This window comes from Astyanax mexicanus, chromosome 18, assembly GCF_023375975.1.
Source record: "Astyanax mexicanus isolate ESR-SI-001 chromosome 18, AstMex3_surface, whole genome shotgun sequence".
In the NCBI taxonomy this organism is placed as follows: Eukaryota; Metazoa; Chordata; class Actinopteri; order Characiformes; family Acestrorhamphidae; genus Astyanax; species Astyanax mexicanus.
The window spans coordinates 41,660,377-41,684,035 of record NC_064425.1 but is presented as its reverse complement, the minus strand read 5'-3'; the positions used below and the strand labels follow the sequence as shown (position 1 = coordinate 41,684,035).

General features: G+C 37.7%; 1 protein-coding gene across 2 annotated transcripts; it reads left to right on the top strand.

Annotated features, from left to right (window-relative positions):
* The first annotated feature begins 228 nt into the window (after positions 1-228).
* On the top strand, positions 229-23,220 carry hectd3 (HECT domain containing 3). 2 transcript variants are annotated; one of them, XM_022669592.2, is made up of 21 exons: positions 229-863; positions 2,303-2,463; positions 3,432-3,524; positions 4,294-4,429; positions 5,824-5,942; positions 7,180-7,293; positions 7,377-7,459; positions 8,430-8,595; positions 9,293-9,374; positions 10,836-11,018; positions 12,078-12,130; positions 12,213-12,277; positions 12,868-12,971; positions 14,522-14,635; positions 14,928-15,017; positions 17,898-18,104; positions 19,781-19,910; positions 20,870-20,944; positions 22,225-22,306; positions 22,398-22,469; positions 22,999-23,220. In XM_022669592.2, the coding sequence occupies exons 1-21, from the start codon at positions 513-515 to the stop codon at positions 23,081-23,083; spliced, it is 2,565 nt and encodes an 854-aa protein (XP_022525313.1). In that variant the 5' UTR covers positions 229-512; the 3' UTR covers positions 23,084-23,220. The 2 variants fall into 2 exon arrangements, with proteins under 2 accessions (XP_022525313.1, XP_022525255.1); XM_022669534.2 differs by having other exon boundaries at positions 5,821-5,942.
* The last annotated feature ends 439 nt before the right edge of the window (positions 23,221-23,659 follow it).

The window sequence follows — 23,659 nt, the reverse complement described above, 5'->3', positions numbered from 1 at the left end:
TGTTTACAGGTTTATAAAATAGTTTTTAAAGTTTATAATATAGTTTAAATTGTAAATAACATTACTTTAAAAAAAATGAAGGCAACAGATTTCCTCAGATTATTTAATTACATTGATTTTACAAATGACCTGAATCGCTCCGATTCACTCACTGATTCTGTTCTAAGGACTCGGTCTAGATAAGCCGATTCGCGGGTGACTCTGAGTCGGATCGGGATTCGTTAGCCGGTGTGACAGATGCTAGCTGTGGGGCTAACGCTTAGTAACTGCTACCTGGAATGTTCCGCGGTTCCGGGGGAGAATAAGCGCTGATTTCCGCGGTTCCGCTGATCCTCTGTTCGGTAGAAGTTTCTGGAATTCCCGCTGAAGAGCGGGGGAGAGAAAGGGGGAGGAAAAGAGGAGAAAGGAGGGATAAATAGCGCTTTTCTGACTGATCTCTAACTCCGTGTTGACATTACCAGACTCGGGCTGGCGGAGCGAAAGCGAAGCGCAGCAGCAGCGGAGAGAGAGCCATGTCTCCCGGGCAGAACCCGCACACTCTGCTGGGGCGGATCCGCTTCCTGAACCGCTGCACCGAGTGCTTCAGGACCGGAGAGCCGCTCCCGGAGAGCCTGTGCTTCGTGCCGCGGGAGGTGTGCTATAAGATCTGTAAGGACTCGTCCAGCAACTCCGGGTCCTCGTCTGCCTCCTCTTCAGCTGGAAACTCTGGAGGAAAGACCCTGGTTCCGGTCTGGGACCACCCGAACCAGCCGCCCACCAGGAAGACCGCCCGGTGCACCATCGAGCCCAAGAAGGGGACCTGCATCCGAACCTCCGGGGAGGAGTACTACAACAGCCACGGCCTGTGGGTCAAAATCAGCAAGGTAAACCTCCACCAGAACCAGCAGCTGAACCCACTCAGTTACCCATTTACTCAATCCTTAATCAACCCTTATTTACTCACCACTTACTTCAATAAAATCTACTCAAAACTCTTATTTACTCCACTTTCATTTTCTCAACTCTTATTTACTCAGTCCTTATTTACTCACCATTCAATTACTCAATTCTAATTTACTTAACCCTTAAAATCTACTTAAAACTCTTACTTACTCGACTCTCGTTTACTCAATTCTCAAAATAAACTCCAAACTCTTATTTCCTCAACTTTTATTTACTCACCCCTCATTTACTTAATTAATAAAATCTACTCAAAACTCTTATTTACTCCACTTTCATTTTCTTAACTCTTATTTACTCAGTCCTTATTTACTCACCACTCATTTACTCCCTCCTTAATCAACCCTTATTTGCTCGACTTTTATTTACTCACCATTCATTTACTCAGTGCTTATTTACTCACCACTCATTTACTCCCTCCTTAATCAACCCTTATTTGCTCGACTTTATTTACTCACCACTCATTTACTCCCTCCTTAATCAACCCTTATTTGCTCGACTTTTATTTACTCACCATTCATTTACTCAGTGCTTATTTACTCACCACTCATTTACTCCCTCCTTAATCAACCCTTATTTGCTCGACTTTATTTACTCACCACTCATTTACTCCCTCCTTAATCAACCCTTATTTGCTCGACTTTTATTTACTCACCATTCATTTACTCAGTGCTTATTTACTCACCACTTATTTACTCAACTCGTATTTACTCAGTCCTTATTTACTCACCATTCATTTACTCAATTCTTATGTACTCAAGCCTTAAAATCTACTCAAAACTCTTACTTACTCAACTCTCATTTACTCAACTCTCATTTACTCAATTCTCAAAATAAACTCAAAACTCTTATTTATTCAACCTTCCTTTACTTATCATTCATTAACTCACCCTGTCATTTTTTCAATCCTCAAAATCTACTCAGTACTCTTATTTAGTCAACTCCTATTAACTCATCTCTTATTTACTCACAACTAATTTACTCAACTTCTCATTTACTCAAACCTCAAAATCTATTCAAAACTCCTAATTACTCAACTCTTATTTACTCACCACTAATTTACTTAACTTTTTATTTACTCAAACCTCAAAATCTAATAAAACTTCTATTTACTCCACTTTTATTTACTCAACTCTTATTTACTCAACTTTCATTTACCCAATATTCAAATGTACTCAAAACCCACCCCAGGTTGGTACATTGATATTTAATGTACTAACCTGCCAAACCTGTACTATTACTATCAGTTTGTGCCTCTTATTACTAGTGTATTGTTTGCGATTGGGATACAGCCTCAGTCAATATACGTTCCTCATTCCTCTGCTGTTTTCTTCTCGTTCACTTGTTGCTGTATGTTCCTCAGGAGCAGCTGGAGGAGTACCGCAGTGGAGTGGAGCTGGAGGAGGGCTGGATTCTGGCCTGTAAACACGCTGAGGGAGGAGACAGGCTCGTTCCCGTCGAAGCTCCGGACACGGCCAGCAGACAGCAGCAGCTCTTTGGATATGACCACAAACCCTGCAACAGGTCCGTTCCCATTCAAAACACCCAACTCACCTAACTCTAATTTTTGGAACACAACATTAGTTTGGTGAGCTCATTGACCCTTATTCAACATCATTGGGTTAGGAGAAGTTTCTAAAAAGCTCAAATCTCAGAGATTTCAGCTGCTGTTTCCACTGTGAGGAACAGAGTGAGGAAATGGAAGAACCACAGACACAGTTCTAGTTAAAGACCTGAAGCTGTAGAACAAGAAAAATCTCAGATAATCAGAGGAGAAGGATGGTGAGAACAGTCATAGTCAACCTACAGACCTCCAGATCAGCTCCAAACACCTACATCATCATCCTGCTGCAGATGGAGTCACTGTGTACCTAGGCTTGTATTCATACCCCTTGAACTTTTTTACATTTTGTCACCTTTTGAAATGACATGAAAATGGAACATGGGATTAAAATAAAAAAAAAAAAAAAAAAAGATATGCAAGAGCCCCATACAGAGCCCAAAATAAATAAAAAAAAATGTATTGTTTTTTTCCACTTCACAATTTCCAGTGTGTGCTACTTTGTGTTGGTCTATCACTTAAAATCACAATAAATACATTTATGATTGTGGTTTTAAGTTTACACAATGTGAAAAAGTTCAAGGGGTATGAATACTTTTGCTTTTACTTAGGAGTGTTAGAGAATATAGATATTATTTTATCCTATTGAGAGAGTATTGATTTGAATTGTTAGTTTAGATGTAAAAATAGGTGGTTCAGGATCAGGCAGTGGTTTATTTAGTGTTTAGGGTTTAAACCCCGCCCACCTGATAGCAGTATTGTCGTATGTCGTTAGATCCGACTGTTCTGATTGGAACAGTAAAAAGTATTTTACTCAGATTTTATGATGTGTGTTGTATTGCCAAGTTCTTGCGTATGCAAAGACATGCTGGCCACTTTATTGGAAAGCGCTGTGGTTGGTGGGAGTGACTGATGATGGGTGTGTCTGCAGGTGGGAGCAGGTGGTAGACGCAGAGAGTTGCCTACACCTGGGTGGCCAACCCAAAGTGGCAGAGCGCGATGAAGCGGCTGTACAGAAGCTCAGGTGAGGGATAGATACTGGATGTATCTGAGGTTTATTCTGTTTTTTTTGTAGTTTTATGTACACTACATGTCAGCATATGAAATATATTTTTGTACATATATATACAGCTCTGGAAAAAAAATAAGTTTCTGAATCAGTTTCTCTGATTTTGCTATTTATAGGTAAATGTTTGAGTAAAATGAATTGAGTTTTTGTTTTATTCTATAAACTACGGACAACATTTTTCCTCAATTCTAAATAAAAATATTGTCATTTAGAGCATTTATTTGCAGAAAATGAGAAATGGCTGAAATAACAAAAAAGAGGCAGAGCTTTCAGACCTCAAATAATGCAAAGAAAATATGTTCATATTCATAAAGTTTTACGAGTTCTGAAATAATCAATGTTTGATGGAATAACCCTGGTGGTTTTTAATCACAGTTTTTTGTCATGCATCTTGGCATCATGTTCTCCTCCACCAGTCTTACACACTGCTTTTGGATAACTTTATGCTGCTTTACTCCTGGTGCAAAAATTCAAGCAGTTCAGCTTGGTGGTTTGATGGCTTGTGATCATCCATCTTCCTCTTGATTATATTCCAGAGGTTTTCAATTTGGTAAAATCAAAGAAACTCATTATTTTTTAAGTGGTCTATTTTTTTTCAGAGCTGTATATCCCCCAAATAACACCCCTTTTATTTAATCTCTTCATATACTTTACATATGTAGTTTTTTGTCATCACCTCTGGCTCTATTTTTTTTTTTTATTATTATTATTTTTTATTTATTAGGTATGTGCCTTCCACCTGGACATTTGAGTGTGATGAGGACCTCGTTCACTACTTTTACGATCACGTGGGGAAAGAAGATGAGAACCTGGGCAGTGTGAAGCAGTGTGTGAGCAGCGTGGACGTGTCCTCATGTTCGGTATGTTGAGGCTAAAAACACTATAAACACATGACCATATATAAATTCATGTGTGTATATATATATATATATATATATATATATATATATATATATATATATATATATATATATATATATATATATATATATATATATATATATATATATATGTGTGTGTCAGCAAGTCAACCAAAGCCGTGGCAGTAAAGCACCTTTAACGGCATGTTTAAGCCGTTGTTGAAGGAGATCCACAGTAAATAAGTTAATTCTGTTCTTTCTCTCACTTTATGTTCCTAAAGCCTGCTAGAGTAGTTAAACAAGATGTGTTTCATTCTTAGCAAATTTATATCTTACTCACGTTTAGCGAACAAGTTAGCCATAGCATTTAACCCCCAAAGATTTTTAACTTTTACCTCAAATTCCATCTTAAATGTGTCAGTGCGACTATCAGTTCCAGTACAAGGTGTAGTTTTAGTTAGGCTTCTTTCACTCCATGTTACTAGAGCTTCATAGAATAGTTAAACAAGACATTTTTAGTACATTTCTTTTTAAACTCACGTTTAGTGAGTTTTTCGTTCCACCTTAAATGCCGTGGCAGTTGCAACCTTCTTCAAGGTCTTTTCTGACTCTGAAGCTGCGTCAAGGTGTTTAAGAATCACAGCCAAGTGTTCTTTTACACACATACACTGTTATTGTGTTATTAAGTAGTGGTGATTAAATTAAATGATGTATTTATGTATGTTTATGTAAACTAGGGGTGGGCAATATTATATCGTATACAATATATCGTGACACAGAAATATCATGATATTAAAAATCCATATCGTGATAATAGAGCTGTTCTGTCTTAAAAGTAGTCTATTATTTACTGTGAAGCTTTAGGTGTATTTATTGTATAATTGTTTTAGTTTGCAGTTTATATGCATGCACTAAATATTCTGCAATATTATTTGCTGCATTATATTATTTTATGCTATACTATTTATTTTGCCACATTATGATTATGCTGTTATACTATTATACTATATTCCTGAAATTAATGAATTATTTTAGTTTTTCCTATATCGCCAAGTATACCGTTATCGCAAAAATACCCTGAAATATCATGATATTATTTTAGAGCCATATCGCCCATCTCTAAATATTTTTAATAATGGTAGGTTGTGCGTTGCTTTTTACAACTTTACAATATTAGTACACAAAAACAGTAAGGTTTATTAAATAAAAAACTGGATTATTTTTTTCAGTTAATGATCAATTGGTCGAAAAAATAACAAATAAACAGATTAATCGATTATCAAAATAATCGTTAGTTGGAAGCCTAGGTCATACCCTGTGTTAAACCGTAAATCTGAATGTGAAAAGTGAGGAAGTTTAATCAGTGTGTTAGTAAAGGTGTTTTTGTGAAGGAGGATCCGAGCGGTGGAGCTGGCTGCCTGACTGATGGAGACACGGAGACGTACTGGGAGAGCGACGGCATGCAGGGACAGCACTGGATCCGCCTGCACATGAAGAGAGGCACTGTGGTCAAGTAAGAACCGTCCCCATACTTTAGTGTGTATAATGTCGATTCTTTAAAAGAGCGTTTAAACTGAACTTTTTTAAACATTTTTTAGGCTGAATGATGTTAATAAACATTGCAACACTGAAGAAGCATAGACCTGTTATTTAAGAACAATGTGTATTAAGAAGCGACCTACCCGTCTACTCTTATATAATTAACAATGTTTAAGAATATAAAACACTTTCTGAACAAATATTTTTATTTTATTTTAAGGATATATATATATATAAATCAAAAATAAGGCTAAACGCTGCACACTTATTAAACCAAAACAGACCAAGGACAGTAACATAATTTACAATTACTTTCGTCTACTCTAATATAATTAACAAAGTTTAAGAATATAAAACACTTTCTGAACAAACATTTATTTTATTTTAAAGATATAGTGCAAAACACATAAATAAAAAATAAGGCTACACGCTGCACACTTCTTAAACCAAGAACAGTAACATAATTTACAATTACTTTCGTCTACTCTAATATAATTAACAAAGTGTAAGAATATAAAATACTCTCTGAACAAACATTTTTTATTTTATTTTAAACATATAGCCTTAGTGCTAAACACATAAAACATCAATAAGGCTACGCACTCTATACTCAAAAACAATAACATAATTTGCAATAACTTTTGTCTACTCTAATATAATTAACAATATTTAATTAAAAAAACACTTTCTAAACAATTTATTTATTTATTTATTTTAAGCATATAGCCACATAAAACAACAATAAGGCTATGCACGGACAATCGGAGGAGCTCACGTGTGTGCAGTGCTCACTGCGCAGTTTCAAAGCTGCACAATTATTACATTCTAAATTGTGCAACATGTTTTTTACTATTACTATACTACTTTGCTATATTGTGATTATATATTATATGATCGATTTGTATAAAATAAAAATAGCATTAAAAACAGAGCTGCCCCAACCCGGCCTGGGGAAAATGGCGGGAAATTTCAGCCCGAATTTGGGCTGCTTCCATGATGCTGGCTGACACAGGCGTCTGTTAGCTGATGTATAAGAGCTGGGGATCCGGCGCTTTCTTTTGAGTGAGCTGTGATGTTACCTGGTGATGCTGCATTGATTTGCTGCAGTTGGAAAAGAGGCGGAGTCTGACTTTACATTTATCGGTGCAGTTGTGCTCTGGTTTAATCCATTTAGTGTGTGTGTGTGTGTGTGTGTGTTCTTTCCTCTTCAGTAAGCTGATTCTGACGGTGGACTCGACGGATGACACCTACATGCCCAAACGAGTGACGGTGTTTGGAGGAGAGGGAGATAACCTGAAGAAGTACAGCGATGTCACCATCGAGGAGTGAGTTTCTCTGAGAGAGTCTGTTCACAATTCTACAGGAAGTGATGTCAGATCCGTAACTCACACCCTCTGTTAATTTACAGTAATCTGATTGGTGAAGTGTGTGTGCTGGAGGACATGACCTCACACCTGCCCATCATCGAGATCAGGATCGAGGAATGTAGAGGTAAGACTGAGATTCTGAAGAAATAAGAAGAGAAGAGAGGAAGAACGGTGGATTAAAATAGTTGAACCTTAAATGATCAAGGTATCAAAGATTAAAAGAGCGTCGCACACTGACTCCCAGCACTGTTTATATTCCTCACTGTGCCACAGTGCAGCGTTCTGATAGTACTACATTAAATTAAAGATACAAAACATATAAAAACACAGAAAGCCACAGTCACGAAGGGCTGTGTGTTGGCAAGAACATGATACATATCATAAAACAGGGGTTACAAATTCAATATATTGCCGTATATTGTGCAAGCAATTTAATTGCAAAAGTAATATTGTGATATTTTTAATTTTTTAGGAAATAATCCCTGTTTGGGATTAAAAAACACAATAGTGTATGCATAAAATCTCAGTAAATGAAAAGTTCAGATTTATCCAATCAAAACAGGGTTTAAAAACAAAACTAAATGACCAATATTTATATAAATATTAAATAAATAAATATTAACAATCAAAACTGTGTTTCTGTGAATTAATACAGTATTGCAAAATAAAATATTGTGATACTGTAGTATATCAGTATTTTCTTACACCCCTGTTAGATATCATAAGTGAGTAAAATGTACACAGAGAAAGCAGCTAATCTTTAGGTAAATAAATGATTAGCTTTGCTAAGCTAGCTCAGCTAATTGTATTGTACAGCTTGTATCTTAGCCTTGTTTTTTTTTTTTTTTTTTTTTTTTTTTTTTTTTTTTTTGCATTTATTTGAAAAATCTATTAGGCTACTTTCAATATACAGGATGTGGCACTAAATTATAAAAGTGCCTGTATAAATTAGGGAGTTGAATGGCATAAAATTAGAAATAAATTATAAAGTTAATATTTATTTGTTGATATTTTGTGTGCTAGACTAGTACATATATATGTACAATATATTCCTAGTCCTGAATCTGTTAAACGTCTGTGGTGGTCTTCCTCAGACGGGGGGATTGATGTGCGGATCCGAGGGCTGAAGATAAAGTCCTCGTGTGAGCGTGACCTGGGGCTGAACGCTGACGTGTTCCAGTCGCCTCACCTGGTGCGTTACCCGCGGCTGGAGGGCACCCCGCCTGACGTCCTGTACCGCCGCGCCCTCGTCATCCTGAGGTACCGCCCACCTGCAGAACACAAAGGCACCAACCAACCGGCTCTTAAACAAACAGACTAAACAGCCAGCGCGGGTTCAGACTAAACGAGCCCAGCTCTTACCTGTGTCCTCCACATGCAAATTACATTTGTTTGTTTTTTTTTGTCATGTGATTCTGGAGTTACCTGCTTTGGTTATGAATATTCATGACTGAGGCTCTCAGTGTAGGGCAGTGTAAAGTTTAAAAATTGAAAATTATTTTTTATTTTTCATTCAGTATAATAAGAAAAAAAAAATGATTTTACTGATTTTTTTCAGTTTTAGAAAATAAAAAAAAAATATTCATTTTACAAAAGTAGGTTAAATTATGGCTTCAGATTTTTGTTATAAGATGCAAAAAAAAAATGAATATGAGGAATATAAAAAACAGATAAAAAAAACATATTTCTTTACTGTATTTAGGATATTTATTATTATTATTATTATTATTATGCATTTTTCCCATTGTTTGAACATTCAGAATTATTTTAATTTAAAAAGACTTATTTAACAATAATATATTTAAAATATCATTTAATAATTAAACTCACAGCAATAGAATCATGTGTAGTTAATGGCTTCATTCAGAATAAATACACGTCTGTATTCCCTAATTCTGACTCCTATTCTGTTATATGTTATATAGATATAATTTTATTTATATATGTTACCATATAGGTTCATCTCCCTCCTGGATGGCCTTCTGCCTCACCTGGTGCCAGCCTGGGACTACAGCCTGGGCACCTTTAACCAGATTAAAGTGAGTATTCAGACACCAGCACCTGCTAGCACTGCTGCAGCATTATTACACCTGATGTTACTCTGATTGGCTCTAATAAAATCTGGGAGGGGGGGGGGGGTTGTTAGTTCTGATCCTGAGGCTCTGTACAGATTAGCTCTAGCCTAAACCCAGCACCCCTGGCCCTGTGCAGTACCTGATGTACCTGAGTACCAGGTGTGGTGGATTATAGCTGGATCTAATCTGCTGTGGATCTTTACCCGTCACAATGAGCTGTGTGGTCACTCCTAGATCAAAGTCCAGTCAGTCAGTGGAGAGGTGATTTAATCACCCTTTATAAGATAAGTGTAATCTCTACTCAGCCAGTTAAAATGCAGTAAAATGCAGATAATTACTGTTGCGCTGAAACATCTTAAAGTGGCAGTGGAAGCATTTCTGAGTGGAGAAGAATATGAATAAAATATTGTATTTAATGGTACCAGTGAGCTGGAACCACTATCCCTGCTAAGCCTAATATTAATATATTCGTTCTAAAAACTAGGGTGTCGGGTCACTTTTTCGCGGGAGTTACGCGTCTTTAAGTGCTTGCGTCACACGTACAGCCTCTAAAAGAGGATCCGGCTCAGTTTTACTGAACGCGAGCGACTGGTGGAGCAATGGGGACTTCAGAAGAGGAAACTCAGAGATCAGTAGCTCATTCACTCATAGTAACACCAAAGAAACGAAGGAGTGAAGTTTCTGACTGAGCGCTCTCTCTCTCTCTGACTGAACATAACCTGGAATCGGATTCATTCGCTCGGAAAGGAGACCGCATCACACCCGCCCAGTTTAAAATGATTCTTCTGCATGTTTGGTGCAATTACTCATTCTCACCAGAGAGGGCCCTAAATCCCCCAAATCCAAAAACTACATATATTTATTGAATACAGCAGAATAAACTTGAATCAAATTCAAATATGTCTACAGGATGTTTCACCAAATTTGTATTTTTGATTGTTAAATCAAATAGAGTTCTTTTTTTAAAGATGAAAGATTATTAATCAGAATTTTTAATCCTTCAACCGCAGATTTAACAAATGTAAGCGAATACTGTTAAAATTGAAAAGGTATTCATTCTTTCATTAAAGGTTACCAAAAATTCAGGTTAATTTAAACTGAACGCATTTTGCACCTTAATTTTAATATATAGACTTTAAAAAAAAATAAACCTACACTTTTTTTTACACTAAACTTATTTATTTTAAGACCTTTAGAGACATTTTTAGTTGTCCATGATTATGTGTTGCATAAAACCTGTACATGTACTATATAAAATTATAAAAGAATTATTTTAGATTTATATTTTTATGTTTAATTTTCTTATTTATGTCCTAACTGAAGAATGACTCTACACCATTTGCACAGAGTTACTATGAGCATGAAATGAATATATTGAGTATGAATGTATGTGTCTGAAGCTCTCTGTCCTCTGCTGCTCTCTAGAGTATAAAGCAGTTTCTGCTCCTGTCTAAGCGCCGCTCGGCTCTCATCATCCAGTGCCTGAAAGATTCTGAATCCAGCAAACCCAACTTCATGCCCCGCCTCTATATCAACCGCCGCCTCGCCATGGAGCACCGGGACAACCCCAGCCTCGACCCCACCTGCAAGAACGCTGTTTTCACTCAGGTAGTTTTTTAACCCAGCTCACTTTGAAATTAGACACTAAAATATTATCACAATATTCTTGGCTTTTTTTTACATTCATTTCAAGATTATACTAATGCAATAGAACAAATATTAAAGTTTTATTTGGTATAAATGTAAGAGTTTCATACATTCAGTAAATTTTGTAACTTACCAAGACCCTGATTTTGTAGAAAATAATAAATAATCTAACAAAGTAAAATAAAATAAAGCAATGTAACAACAAGATTCTACCACAAAGTTTATGTGTAGCATATTTAGTGCAAGAAAACTGCAAACAAACTATTAAAAGTAAATGAGTAAGTACAGTAAATAGCAAAATAGACTGCTTTAAAGAACATTGCAAGTTAATCATGTTTTGGTGATATTATTGTGTATGTGTTGATATGGCATCATAACATCATACTACAACTTTAACATAACATCATACTACAACTATTTCCTGCTGTTTAGGGAATATTTTTGGAAATTGAGTTAAAAGGATGTCTAAAATACAAAAAACAATGACAGTTTCTTTGAAAAGCGAGATGTTTTTTTTGTTTTATGTTATTATTAAACTAATAATTGTATTATGTATTATGAAATTAATAAATAAATATAGTTTACTCCAATCTTGTACATAAAGACTTCATATTAATATCGTCATATGTTGGATCACTCTGGTGAAAAAATGGTAAAAAAAAAAAAATAAAATAAAAATACATCCCAAGCAATGAATGTCTGACGGTTGACTGTTGACAGGTTTCTAATCAGTCAGTGGAGCACCCGTGTTTTCCATTGCCAAGATAGCAATACGCCAAATATTTACCTGCAGTTTACCTGAACACACCTCACGCCCACCTCACTCCCAGCGGTGTAGATATATTCTTAAGTTCTGTTGCTGTTTAAAAGACAAAGGTACAAGGCGTGAAAACAGACTGTTGGCGGGGTGTAAGATAGCAATGAGCCTTGTTACGCACCTTTAAGTTAGGATCCTACATATTAATTTGAACATGGACCGAAAGTACAGTGAAGAGCTGAATGCCGTGTTCTGTTTCTTAGGTGTATGAAGGTTTAAAGCCCTCAGATAAGTACGAGAAGACCCTGGATTACAGGTATGAAGCTAAACAGGGACATAAAAAAAAATAAATGTATATATTGTTTTATACTGTACTAAATTTCTGCTCCTGACCTTAGGTGGCCTGCTCGCCATGACCAGTGGTGGGAATGCAAATTTATAGCAGAGGGAATCATCGATCAAGGTAAGAGCCTTACATCACAGCCCTGGTGTTTTCACAAGGTCCAATCTCATTTCCACTTGACCCTACCACTTAACCCTACGCCTCTGTTTTGAACGTGCACACCTAGGAGAAGGGTGTCCTGATTCTTGGGGGTAGCAAAAGTGTTATGGCTACATGGCCCTTTAAACTAAGATTTTTATAAACATTTTTAGTTTTTTCCTTGTTAAAAAAATACAATAACCACTGTTACCATAGTTTAATGTGTAGTTTTAATGTTTTTTTTGGCCATTTTCTTCATGACAAGCATAGAAAATCGCAAGTAGTTTGTCACGGTAGCTTTCTGGTTAGCTAACTTTCCCCGTTCCATCTTAAACGGTGCAACAGACAGAAAAATAAAATGAAATGAAACCTAATAAAGTTAATTTAAGTTCCTCATCACAGGGGAATTAAGGAAGCCCTAAAGTTAACTAGTTAACCAGCAGCAGCAGCTAGGTTGCTGAACTTTAGCGCTCCACTGCTATCTAATGTATATCTGTATCAGGTAAATTAAGGGATGTGCCAATTCTACACACTGTACTGACTCATCTTTTTCACTTCTTCATCTTTTATAGGAGGAGGATTCAGGGACAGTCTGGCAGACATGTCTGAGGAACTCTGTCCCAGTTCAGCTGAATGTGCCATGCCCCTGCCTTTCTTCACCAGAACCTCCAACCAGGTACTGTACATCTGCATTGCCTCCAGTGATGGCATAGTTACATTAAAAAAGTAATCTAATTACTGATTACCCATTTAAAAAGTAACTTGGGTACTGTGTTGATTAGTGATTTTGAAAGTAACTAAGTTACTTTTAAGTTACTGTTGCCTTAACAAAACATAGTTTTGCCAAAACTCACTTTACTGGAAGGTTTGCTCCACCTCTGGAACTTGTTCTGTAAGTGTACCACTACGACTCCAAACGTCTGTTCAGATTTTAACTTTAATCGGATTACTGGATTGGAAATGTGTAATGTGTTAGATTTCTCATTAGTGAAAAAAAATGGTCAGATTACAGTAACGCTTTACTTGCCCCTATATTGTGATATTAAATAATTTAAATAATTAAATAAAAATATTAAAACTGACTAAGACAGAGTTTCATAAATATCACTTTTCTGAAATAGTAGATATCGCCCAACCCCACTCTATAGACACCAAGGGACACAAAAAGGGGGTATGCAGCCTATGCGACGCATGGGGGGCGCTGCACTAGAGGGGGCGCCAAATCAAAACCCCAAATAAATTTCCTCTCAGGAGAAACAGCCATCAGCTTGCTGGTTTTGCAGAGCGCAGTGGGCTAGTAATGACAGGATTACCCCCAACAGCCCCCAACAATTTTTTTTTTTTTTTTTTTTGGCCCAACCACCACCCCCCCTCTTCGGAGGACAATTAATACTTTATTTTTATTTATTTATTTATTTAATTTTTTATTATTATTATTATTTTTTTTTTTTATATATATATATATATATATATATATATATATATATATATATATATATATATATATATATTTTTTTTTTTTGTGTGGATATAGTTGTGGGAGTTCAGGGTTGGAAGGATCGGAGTGTGAGGTACAGGAGGGGGGTACAAGAAGAAGAAAAAGAAAAGAAAAAACCCCAACAAATTTAATACTGTATATTCCATCCAACTCCGGGGGCACCGATAGTATTTTTGTAACACCTCAGGAAGTATGTAGTTGCACCCCTGTACACACTTGTCTTCACTCCATACCAAAGTCTTTATTGGCAAGTCAGTTCAGTAGACGCCATCTTGGCAATGCCAGTGCAGTTATCTTGGCCTGTTCTGGCTACTGCGCTTGCACAGATCTCCTTACCTAGGAGAGATAGGGCTTCCACACTAACACACCCTCCACCACTTTCAGCACAAGCAGCAAGTTGATTGTCATTTTTGTCGAAGGGCGGGTCTTTATCTATAAGCAGTCATATTTCAGTCTCCTTGTTTGTTCATTAATAACACTAACACTTATACGCTACACGCACCTGTGCTTTTATTTAGCGTACGCTTACACACCTACAGCGCCCTCTACAGGTGTGTAGAGTACTCTGAGCATGTTTTAGTGTGTCAGTGTGTACTGTAGTGAAAGAGTGAAATCTATATTATATAAGTCACAGCCTGTTTATATATTAGTCTGTTATACCTGTTTAAGCTGCTGTATATGAATGTGTTTTTAACAGCAGAATGTGTCTGTGCATGTGTGTGTACCAGGTTGCTGGAGAGGCGAGGGATTTTTACGTGCCGAACCCCTCGTGTCGAGAGTTCCAGAAGTATGAGTGGATTGGTCAGCTGATGGGAGCGGCTCTGCGAGGGAAGGACTTTTTGGTCAGTGTCAGAAAATCATATGATTATAGGAAACTTAGTCCATATTTTCTACAACTAGTGGTGTAACGCTCACGGTGTGAATCACAGATTAGTAGGTAAAAAAATGAAAATAACTGGACATAAAATTAATAATGTGTAAATATTTATTATATATAATTATATAAGTTATAATAATTTAAATCTGAAAGTGGAGCTGCAGTGGACAGATAAATCCGATATGTGACAGGATGTTCCGAGCAGTTTGCAGCGTCGTCTGTATGTATTTATCTCTGTGGGTTTGTGTGTTGTTCAGGTTCTGGCTCTGCCCGGATTGGTGTGGAAGCAGCTCACTGGAGAGTCGATCAGCTGGAATGAAGATTTTCCTGCAGTGGACTCTGTGCTGGTCAGCAGTGGCAATATATATATATATATATATATAGTGTTTTTTCAATACATTAACATGTTACCTTTGCATCAGATCTGGCTGTTTAAATCCAGCTCCAGGACTTTTTGTGGTCTGAAACTGTAATAACATAAAAATGATCAATTAAAGTAAATATTAAAGTGTTAATGCATGCAATTAATTAGGAATCAGTAAGGCATTTTTATTTTTTAAAGGCAAGGTAATTACACACCAAGTTTCACCCCATCTTCCGCCATAGTCTGCCCCACCCCCACTGAACAAACAGATTGTTTTTCTGGAGGCGGTTCACTTGTGGGGAGAACGTGATCTGGGCTCAGTCCGACCCAGCTATCAAATATACTTCTTTTTAATTGAGCTAAACTGCTATGAACAAGCAATGTCTCTGCTGCTTCATGCTGTTTACACACTAAGAGCCCAGTACGTGCTGCGTAACTCAGCTCTGACCAATCAGACAATGTGCTCGCGTGGTTTATTGGTGCGCATTTTGGTGTGTTCAGGTTTTTACCTGTGTAAAACCAAACCAAATAGAGGGAGAAAAAACTCAGATAAAAAAAAAAAATATATATATATATTGTGGTAGGCCCCTGGGGTTAGGGGCGTGACCACTGTGACCCGGAAGGAGGAAGCTCACAGAGATACACAGACACGGGGAGTAAATGAACTCAAATCATACCTTTATTCGGCTTTTAACGCCCTCCACCACACCCAGAATAACTCAAATAAACATAACTCAGCCCAATGGGGCTCTAGAGTCCGTAGAATTACTTAGTTTTTACTTTAAAGGCTAATTACGAGTCCGCACAGCCTCAGCCCCCAGCTCCTCAGTGAGAGTTCTCCCCAATGATGGCGGAGGCTGGGTATATATGCCTGTCTCAACTGGCGGCTCAATCAGCCCTCATGCGGGCCAGCTGAGACAGGCATGGCTTTGCGCTCTGGCGTGGGGCGGACCCACAACTCCCCCGCCTCCTCACGCCACAATATATATATATATATATTAGAGGTGTGCCAAAAAATCGATTCACATAAGAATCTTGATTCTCATTTACTACGATTCAGAATCGATTTAAAATGTCCCAAAATCGATTCTGAGGGGCGGGTTTTAGACTGATTTTGGGCTGGGTATTTTTGTTGGACCTGGCAACCCTGGGGATAGCGCTTGTCCCTTCAAACGGAGATCTTCCAGACACACACAGAGCGTAGGTGTTTGAGAATCACCGGTAAGATGGCAGAACAAGCATTATATTACCTTAGATTAACGTGTAGTTTTAATGTTTTATGGCAGAATGCTTCATAACAAGCATAAAAAAGATCGCTAGTAGTTAGTTTCAGTAACTGTTAGCTAGCTAACTAGCTAACTTTCCAGTTCCACCTTAAATAACGCTACAGGTGGCAGCGGGCTGCAGCATTTAAGGCGGAACGGAAAAATAACAATAAGCTAATCAGAGCTAATTTCAGCTCCTCATCACAGAGGAATTAAGGAATGGACAATATGAATTAATTTCTCCACCTCCTGCCCCCTTTCTGAAGAAATACAACGACCTTAAATTAACTAGTTAATCAGCAGCTGCTCCTGAACCTTAGCGCTCCAGTGCTATCATCACATCAGCCCAGCAGCGTCACCTACACACCACCGCTAGTAGCCTGGTAATAAATCAGTGTTATTTATTATTTATTTATTGTTCATTAACGTCATTGTGATATCCCAGTGATTCCTCTGTCACTGAGGACCCACATTCCTGCACATTTTATTGTTTTTGTAACACATTACCTGCTTCAGGACCAGTGTATATTTTGGAGGCTTTTTTCAATAAGATTCATAAGCCAGAAGCAGAAATTTTTATAAATCAAATCGTTTTGAATCAAAAATCGATTTTGAATCGAATCGTGGCCCCCAAAATCGGAATCGAATCGAATCGTGAGATAGTAAACGATTCCCACCCCTAATATATATATATATATATACAACTGATCCGGATCATAGAAACCAACTTTTATATTTAGCAAATTAAGTTCTAATTCAGAAATGCAGATGTTTATAATGAAGTAAATAAAAGTTTCCTCTGTCCAATTTATCATACATTCTTTATTCCAGCACCACATGTTGGCATTATCTCCCCTCAAACATACAAGTATATACTGGTATTTTAATATAAGTATACACTTACATAAATATAAGGTATACTTATATATACATTTTTTATATTCATTATTTTATTTACATTTAAATATCCACTATAAAAACTTGGCTCTTAAGAAGAAAAACTGTGATTCAAAAATTTAAAAATATATATTTTTATATATATATATATATTGTGGTAGGCCCCTGGGGTTAGGGGCGTGACCACTGTGACCCGGAAGGAGGAAGCACACAGAGATACACAGACACGGGGATTAAATTAACTCAAAACGTACCTTTATTTTCGAAAATGCCCTCCACCACACCCAAAAACAAACTTAAATAAACATAACTCGGCCCAATGGGGCTCTAGAGTCTGTATAAATCACTTAGTGGTCGTTTAAAGGTCCGTGCGGCCTCAGCTCACTCCTCCCAAGTCCAAGTCTCTCCCGAGTGTGAGCTGAGGCAGAGTTTTTATGCCTGTCCCAGCTGGCGGCTTAATCAGTCCTGAATGCACACCGGCTGGGACAGACATGGCTGTGAGTTCCGGCGTGGGGCGGACCCACGGTTCCCCCGCCTCCTCACGCCACAATATATACATGTATGTATGTTTTGGAGCCATTATAATAATATAGATTATAAACATGTAATAAAGTGTGAACTTACACATAGAGTTTGAACAGTTTAAGGGGTTAATATAATTTCTCAAAGAATGCATGCTGTTTTTTTGTGTGTTTGTTCAGGTGAAGCTGCTGGAGGCGATGGAGCGTATGGATAAGGAGACGTTTGATTTTAAGTTTGGGCAGGAGCTGGTGTACAGCACGCCGCTGAGCGACGGCCGGCTGGTGGAGCTGATTCCCGGGGGAGGTTCAGTGGTGGTGCGATATGAGGACCGCATGGAGTTCGTCCGGCTGGTGCAGAAATCCAGGCTGGAGGAGAGCAAGGAACAGGTACCACACATGTACACCAAAAGATCTATAATGTTCGTATGATCCACATGCTCATTCTGACAGACTGTAATAAACTACAGGAAGCATAGGGGCACTCTATAATGCTCTATAATAGACTACAGGAAGCATAGGGGCACTCTATAATGCTCTATAATAGACTACAGGAAGCATAGGGGCACTCTATAATGCTCTGTGGTGTTTGTATGATACACATGCTCATTCTGACAGACTGTAATACACTACAGGACGGGTAGAGGGGTGCTCTATAATGCTCTATAATGTTCATATAATCCACATGTTCATTCTGACAGACTGTAAAACACTACAGGAAGTGTAGAGTGCGCTCTAATATTCGTATGATCCACATACTCATTCTGAAAGGCTGTAATACACTACAGAAAGCATAGGGGGCACTCTATAATACTCTTTAATGTTCAAACGATCCACATGCTCATTCTGACAGACTGTAATACACTGCAGGAAGAATGGGGTGCTCTATAATGCTCTATAATGGGGTGCTCTATAATGCTCTATAATATTCATATGATCCACACACTCATTCTGACAAAAATGTAATGTAATACACTACAGGAAGAACAGGGGTGCTATATAATGCTCTATAATGCTTATATGATCTACATGCTCATTCTGAAAGACTGTAATACAATACGGGAAGTGTAGGGGTAGCTCTATAATGCTCTATAATATTCATATAATCCACACGTTCCTTCTGACAGACTGTAAAACACTACAGGAAGTTTAGAGAGCGCTCTATAATGCTCTATAATGTTCGTATGATCCACATGCTCATCTTGACAGACTGTAAAACACTACAGGAAGTGTAGGGGTGCTTTATAATGCTCTATAACTTTCATATGATGCATACGCTCATTCTGACAGACTGTAATACACTACAGGAAGTGTAGGGGGCACTCTATAATGCTCTATAATGTTTATATGATCCACACACTCATTCTGACAGACTGTAATACACTACAGGAAGGATGGGGTGCTCTGTTATACTCTATAATGTTTATGATCTATATTCTCAATTTGACAGACTGTAATACAATACAGGAAGTGTAGAGAGCGCTCTATTATGGTCTATAATGTTCATATGATCCACATGCTCATTCTGACAGACTGTAATACTCTACAGGAAGCGTAGGGGTGCTCTATAATGCTCTGTAATGTTTGTAAGATCCACATGCTCATTCTGACAGACTGTAATACACTACAGGAAGTTTAGAGGGCGCTCTATAATGCTCTATAACATTCATTTGATCGACACACTCAAATTCTGACCAACTGTAATACATTATAGGAAGTGTGGAGGGCTCTCTATGAAGCTCTATAATGCTCTATAATGTTTATATGATCCACATGTTCATTCTGACAGACTGTAATACACTACAGAAAGCATAGGGGGCACTCTATAATACGCTATAATGTTCAAATGATCCACACGTTCATTCTGACAGACTGTAATACACTGCAAGAAGTTTGGAGGGCGCTCTATAAAGCTCTATAATGTTTATATGTTCCAGACACTCATTCTGACACACTGTAATACACTATATATGAAGTGTAGGGAGGTGTTCTTTATTCTGTAAATTGTGTTTTTATAAAGGTATGCCTTTTGTTTAATAGTGCTGTATTTTTTTTATGTATTGTAGATAGCTGCCATCCAGGCAGGCCTCATGAAGGTGGTGCCGCAGGCTGTGCTGGATCTTCTGACGTGGCAGGAGGTGGAGAAGAAAGTGTGTGGAGACCCGGAGATCACTGTGGAGGCTCTGAAACGCCTTAGTGAGTCATCAATCTTTATATAAGCACTCAGAATTCACTCTCACAGCAAGATCTGCCAGAGCTGTGAAATATATAATCTATTTGTATTAAATATTAAATATTTGTGTGGCCGTGATCATCTGTCATCCTGTCCTTACCAACACTCTTGTGGATGAATGCAATCGAATCCTCATAGCAATGTTCTAGAATCTAATAGAAAGTGTTCTTCAGAATAGAGAGAGAGTAGAGTTACTCTGTCAAAAGCAGGAGTAACTCTTTTTTGTAATACCCTTAAATAACATATATAATATAAAACAGATACTGTAGATACACTAACATACAGGGGTTGGACAATGAAACTGAAACACCTGTTATTTTAGTGTGGGAGGTTTCATGGCTAAATTAAAGCAGCCTTGTGGCCAATCTTTATTAATTGCACATTGCACCAGTAAGAGCAGTAAGAGTGTGAAGGTTCAATTAGCAGGGTAAGAGCACAGTTTTGCTCAAAATATTGCAATGCACACAACATTATGGGTGACATACCAAAGTTCAAAAGAGGACAAATTGTTGGTGCACGTCTTGCTGGAGCACCTGTGACCAAGACAGCAAGTCTTTGTGATGCATCAAGAGCCACGGTATCCAGGGTAATGTCAGCATACCACTAAGAAGGACGAACCACATCCAACAGGATTAACTGTGGACGCTGGAAGAGGAAGCTGTCTGAAAGGGATGTTTGGGTGCTAACCCGGATTGTATCCAAAAAACATAAAACCACGACTGCTCAAATCACGGCAGAATTCAATGTGCACCTCAACTCTCCTGTTTCCACCAGAACTGTCCGTCACCACAATCAATTATTGTGCTCTAAAACCAGGTGTTTCCGTTTCATTGTTCAAGCCTTATGAACTGTATATATAATATATAGTAGATGTACCAGCCGCAGTACAGCACAGTAATTAATGCTATCTAATCTCCTGCAGCTCGTTATGAGGATCTGGAACAGACAGATGTCAGAGTGCAGCATCTGTGGGAAGCCCTGACCAACTTTACTAATGGTGAGCTCTTTAAAAAAAATATATATATATATATATATATAATTTAAAAAATGCATTATTGTTTTCTATTTATTAGTTTGGATATAGAGATTGGTGTCAGAAGTGGGTCATTAAGTGTTGTGTTTAAACCACGCCCCTTAGATAGCAGTATTGTATACTGTCGTTAGATCTCTTTGTTCTGATTGGATAAAAAAGTATGAAAGTAATATGATAGTTTTTTTATTTTTTTATTTAAACAATCACAATATTTATCCTTGTTTACATTATGTCCGTATATTGTCATGTATTGTGATACATATCATATACAGTTCCAGTCAAAAGTTTGGACACAGCACAACTATGAAGACATTTGGAATTGTTCAAACAAAAAAGTGTAGCACCTCTTGCTTAGATGACAGTTTTGCATTTCTTGCCTCTTAATGTGTTTGAGAGCATCAGTTGTAAAGTAGTGAAGAGGTAGAGTTACAGGTATACAGTGAATAGCTTACTGTTGAGTAATGTTCTAATCCAGATTATGAGAAGCAACAACTACTCAACTAAATAAAGAAAGTACAGTCACAAAGACCATTGAAAACGTTATGATGAAACTGGCTCTCACCAGGACCTACCCAGGAAAGGAAGAGCAAGAGTTTCCTCTGTTGTAGAAGAGAAGTTAATCAGAGCCTCAGAAACCACAAGTTAACAGCTCCCCAGATAAGAGCACCTAAATGCTTTTTCACAGAGTGTTTTGGTTTGTTTAACACTTTTTTTTTTTATATATATATAATTTTATGTAAAAATTTTCCCATTTTCTCCCCAATTTACACGGCCAATTACCCAACCCACTAATTAGAACTGCCACTTTCACTGGTGATGCCCCAACACACCAGGAGGGTGAAGACAAACACATGCTTCCTCCGATACATGTGAAGTCAGCCACCGCTTCTTTTCTCGGTTCTGATACATCAGCTCACAGACGCCCTGTGCTGCGGACATCACCTTTTAGTGATGTGGGGAGAGAGCGCCATCTACCCGCCTAAAGGGAGCAGGGCCAGTTTTGCTCCCTCTGAGCGCCAGAAGCTTGATGGCAAAGCTGCATGAGCGGGGGTTCAAACCTGCGACCTCCGTTTAACACTTTTAAGTTACTACATGATTCCTTATGTGTTCCTTCATAGTCTGGATCACTTTACTATTCATTTACTATGTAGGATAAAAAAAATAAAGGTGGAGGTGTGTCCAGACTTTTGCCTGGTACTGTATATATACTTATCATACTGATGCTTTAATGTGTGATTTCTCAGAGGACCGCAGCAGGTTCTTGAGATTCGTAACGGGGAGAAGTCGCCTTCCAGCTCCGATCTACGTCTTCCCAGATAAACAGGGGTAAGGGTCTGATGAGTGTGTGTGCGTGCATGTGTGCATGTGTGTGTGTGATCTGCTGTGTTTTAACACAATCATATCCGTTTGTCTGCAGATCTGAAACTACAGACGCACTCCCGCAGTCCTCGACCTGTTCCAGCACCCTCTATTTACCAAAATACCCAAGGTGACCCCTTTTAATACTATTATTAATATTATTATTTATATCTAGTTAATACTTTGTTAAATATACAGTCTTTAAAATGAAGGTTCTTCTTCATAAAAGTGTTTTTTATATTGTATTACTCAAAACTTGATTTGTATTTACCGCAGTGGAGTAAATGTAGAATTACACTCTCCACCTGTAGGGGGAGCTCAGTAGAAAAATAAAAAAATGCAAATTCTTATTTATGCTTTACTTTAATTTAGAAAATTGAAGACCACCCCAGCTGATTTTAAGATTAAACATAACAAAACAATAAATAAACATAAATACACATCAGATCTGCTCCTATCAGACACAGAATTTATATTTCTTTATTTATTTCTGAATTTAGCAGAATAGAAGAAATGTAGTATGGCATTCTTTTGCCATTCCACCACAGTTTTCCAAACTTGAGTGAAAAAGAACAGTAATTGTGTATTAAAATGTGTTTTTGAACATATGCATTAACAAAAGATTGTGTGTGTGTGTGTGTGTGTGTGTGTGTTCACAGTGCTAAAGTGTGTGAAGAGAAGCTCCGCTATGCTGCGTATAACTGCGTAGCCATCGACACAGACATGAGTCCCTGGGAGGAGTGACCCGCACACACCATGTTTACCAGTTTTACACCCCAGGATTTTATACATCACTAGCTTTAGCATCACTATCCACAAGACCATATCTGTACTGATGCCAATTCCAGCTGTATATAATAAACACAAATATATTAAACACACTGCTCACTGTTCATTTACCTCATTAATCACAGCTAATTAACCTTATCAACTAATGTAATGCATCTGTATATGTGTGAATATAATAATGATATACAGTTGTATATCAATGAATATACAATGAAAATGAAACACCTGTCATTTTAGTGTGGGAGGTTTCATGGTTAAATTGGAGCAGCCTGGTGTTCAATCTTCATTAATTGCACATTATTGCACCAGTAAGAGCAGAGTGTGAAGGTTCAATTAGCAGAGTAAGAGCACAGTTCTGCTCTAAATATTGCAATGCACACAACATTATGGGTGACATACCAGAGTTCAAAAGAGGACAAATTGTTGGTGCACGTCTTGCTGGAGCATCTGTGACCAAGACAGCAAGTCTTTGTGATGCATCAAGAGCCACGGTGTCCAGGGTAATGTCAGCATACCACCAAGAAGGACCGA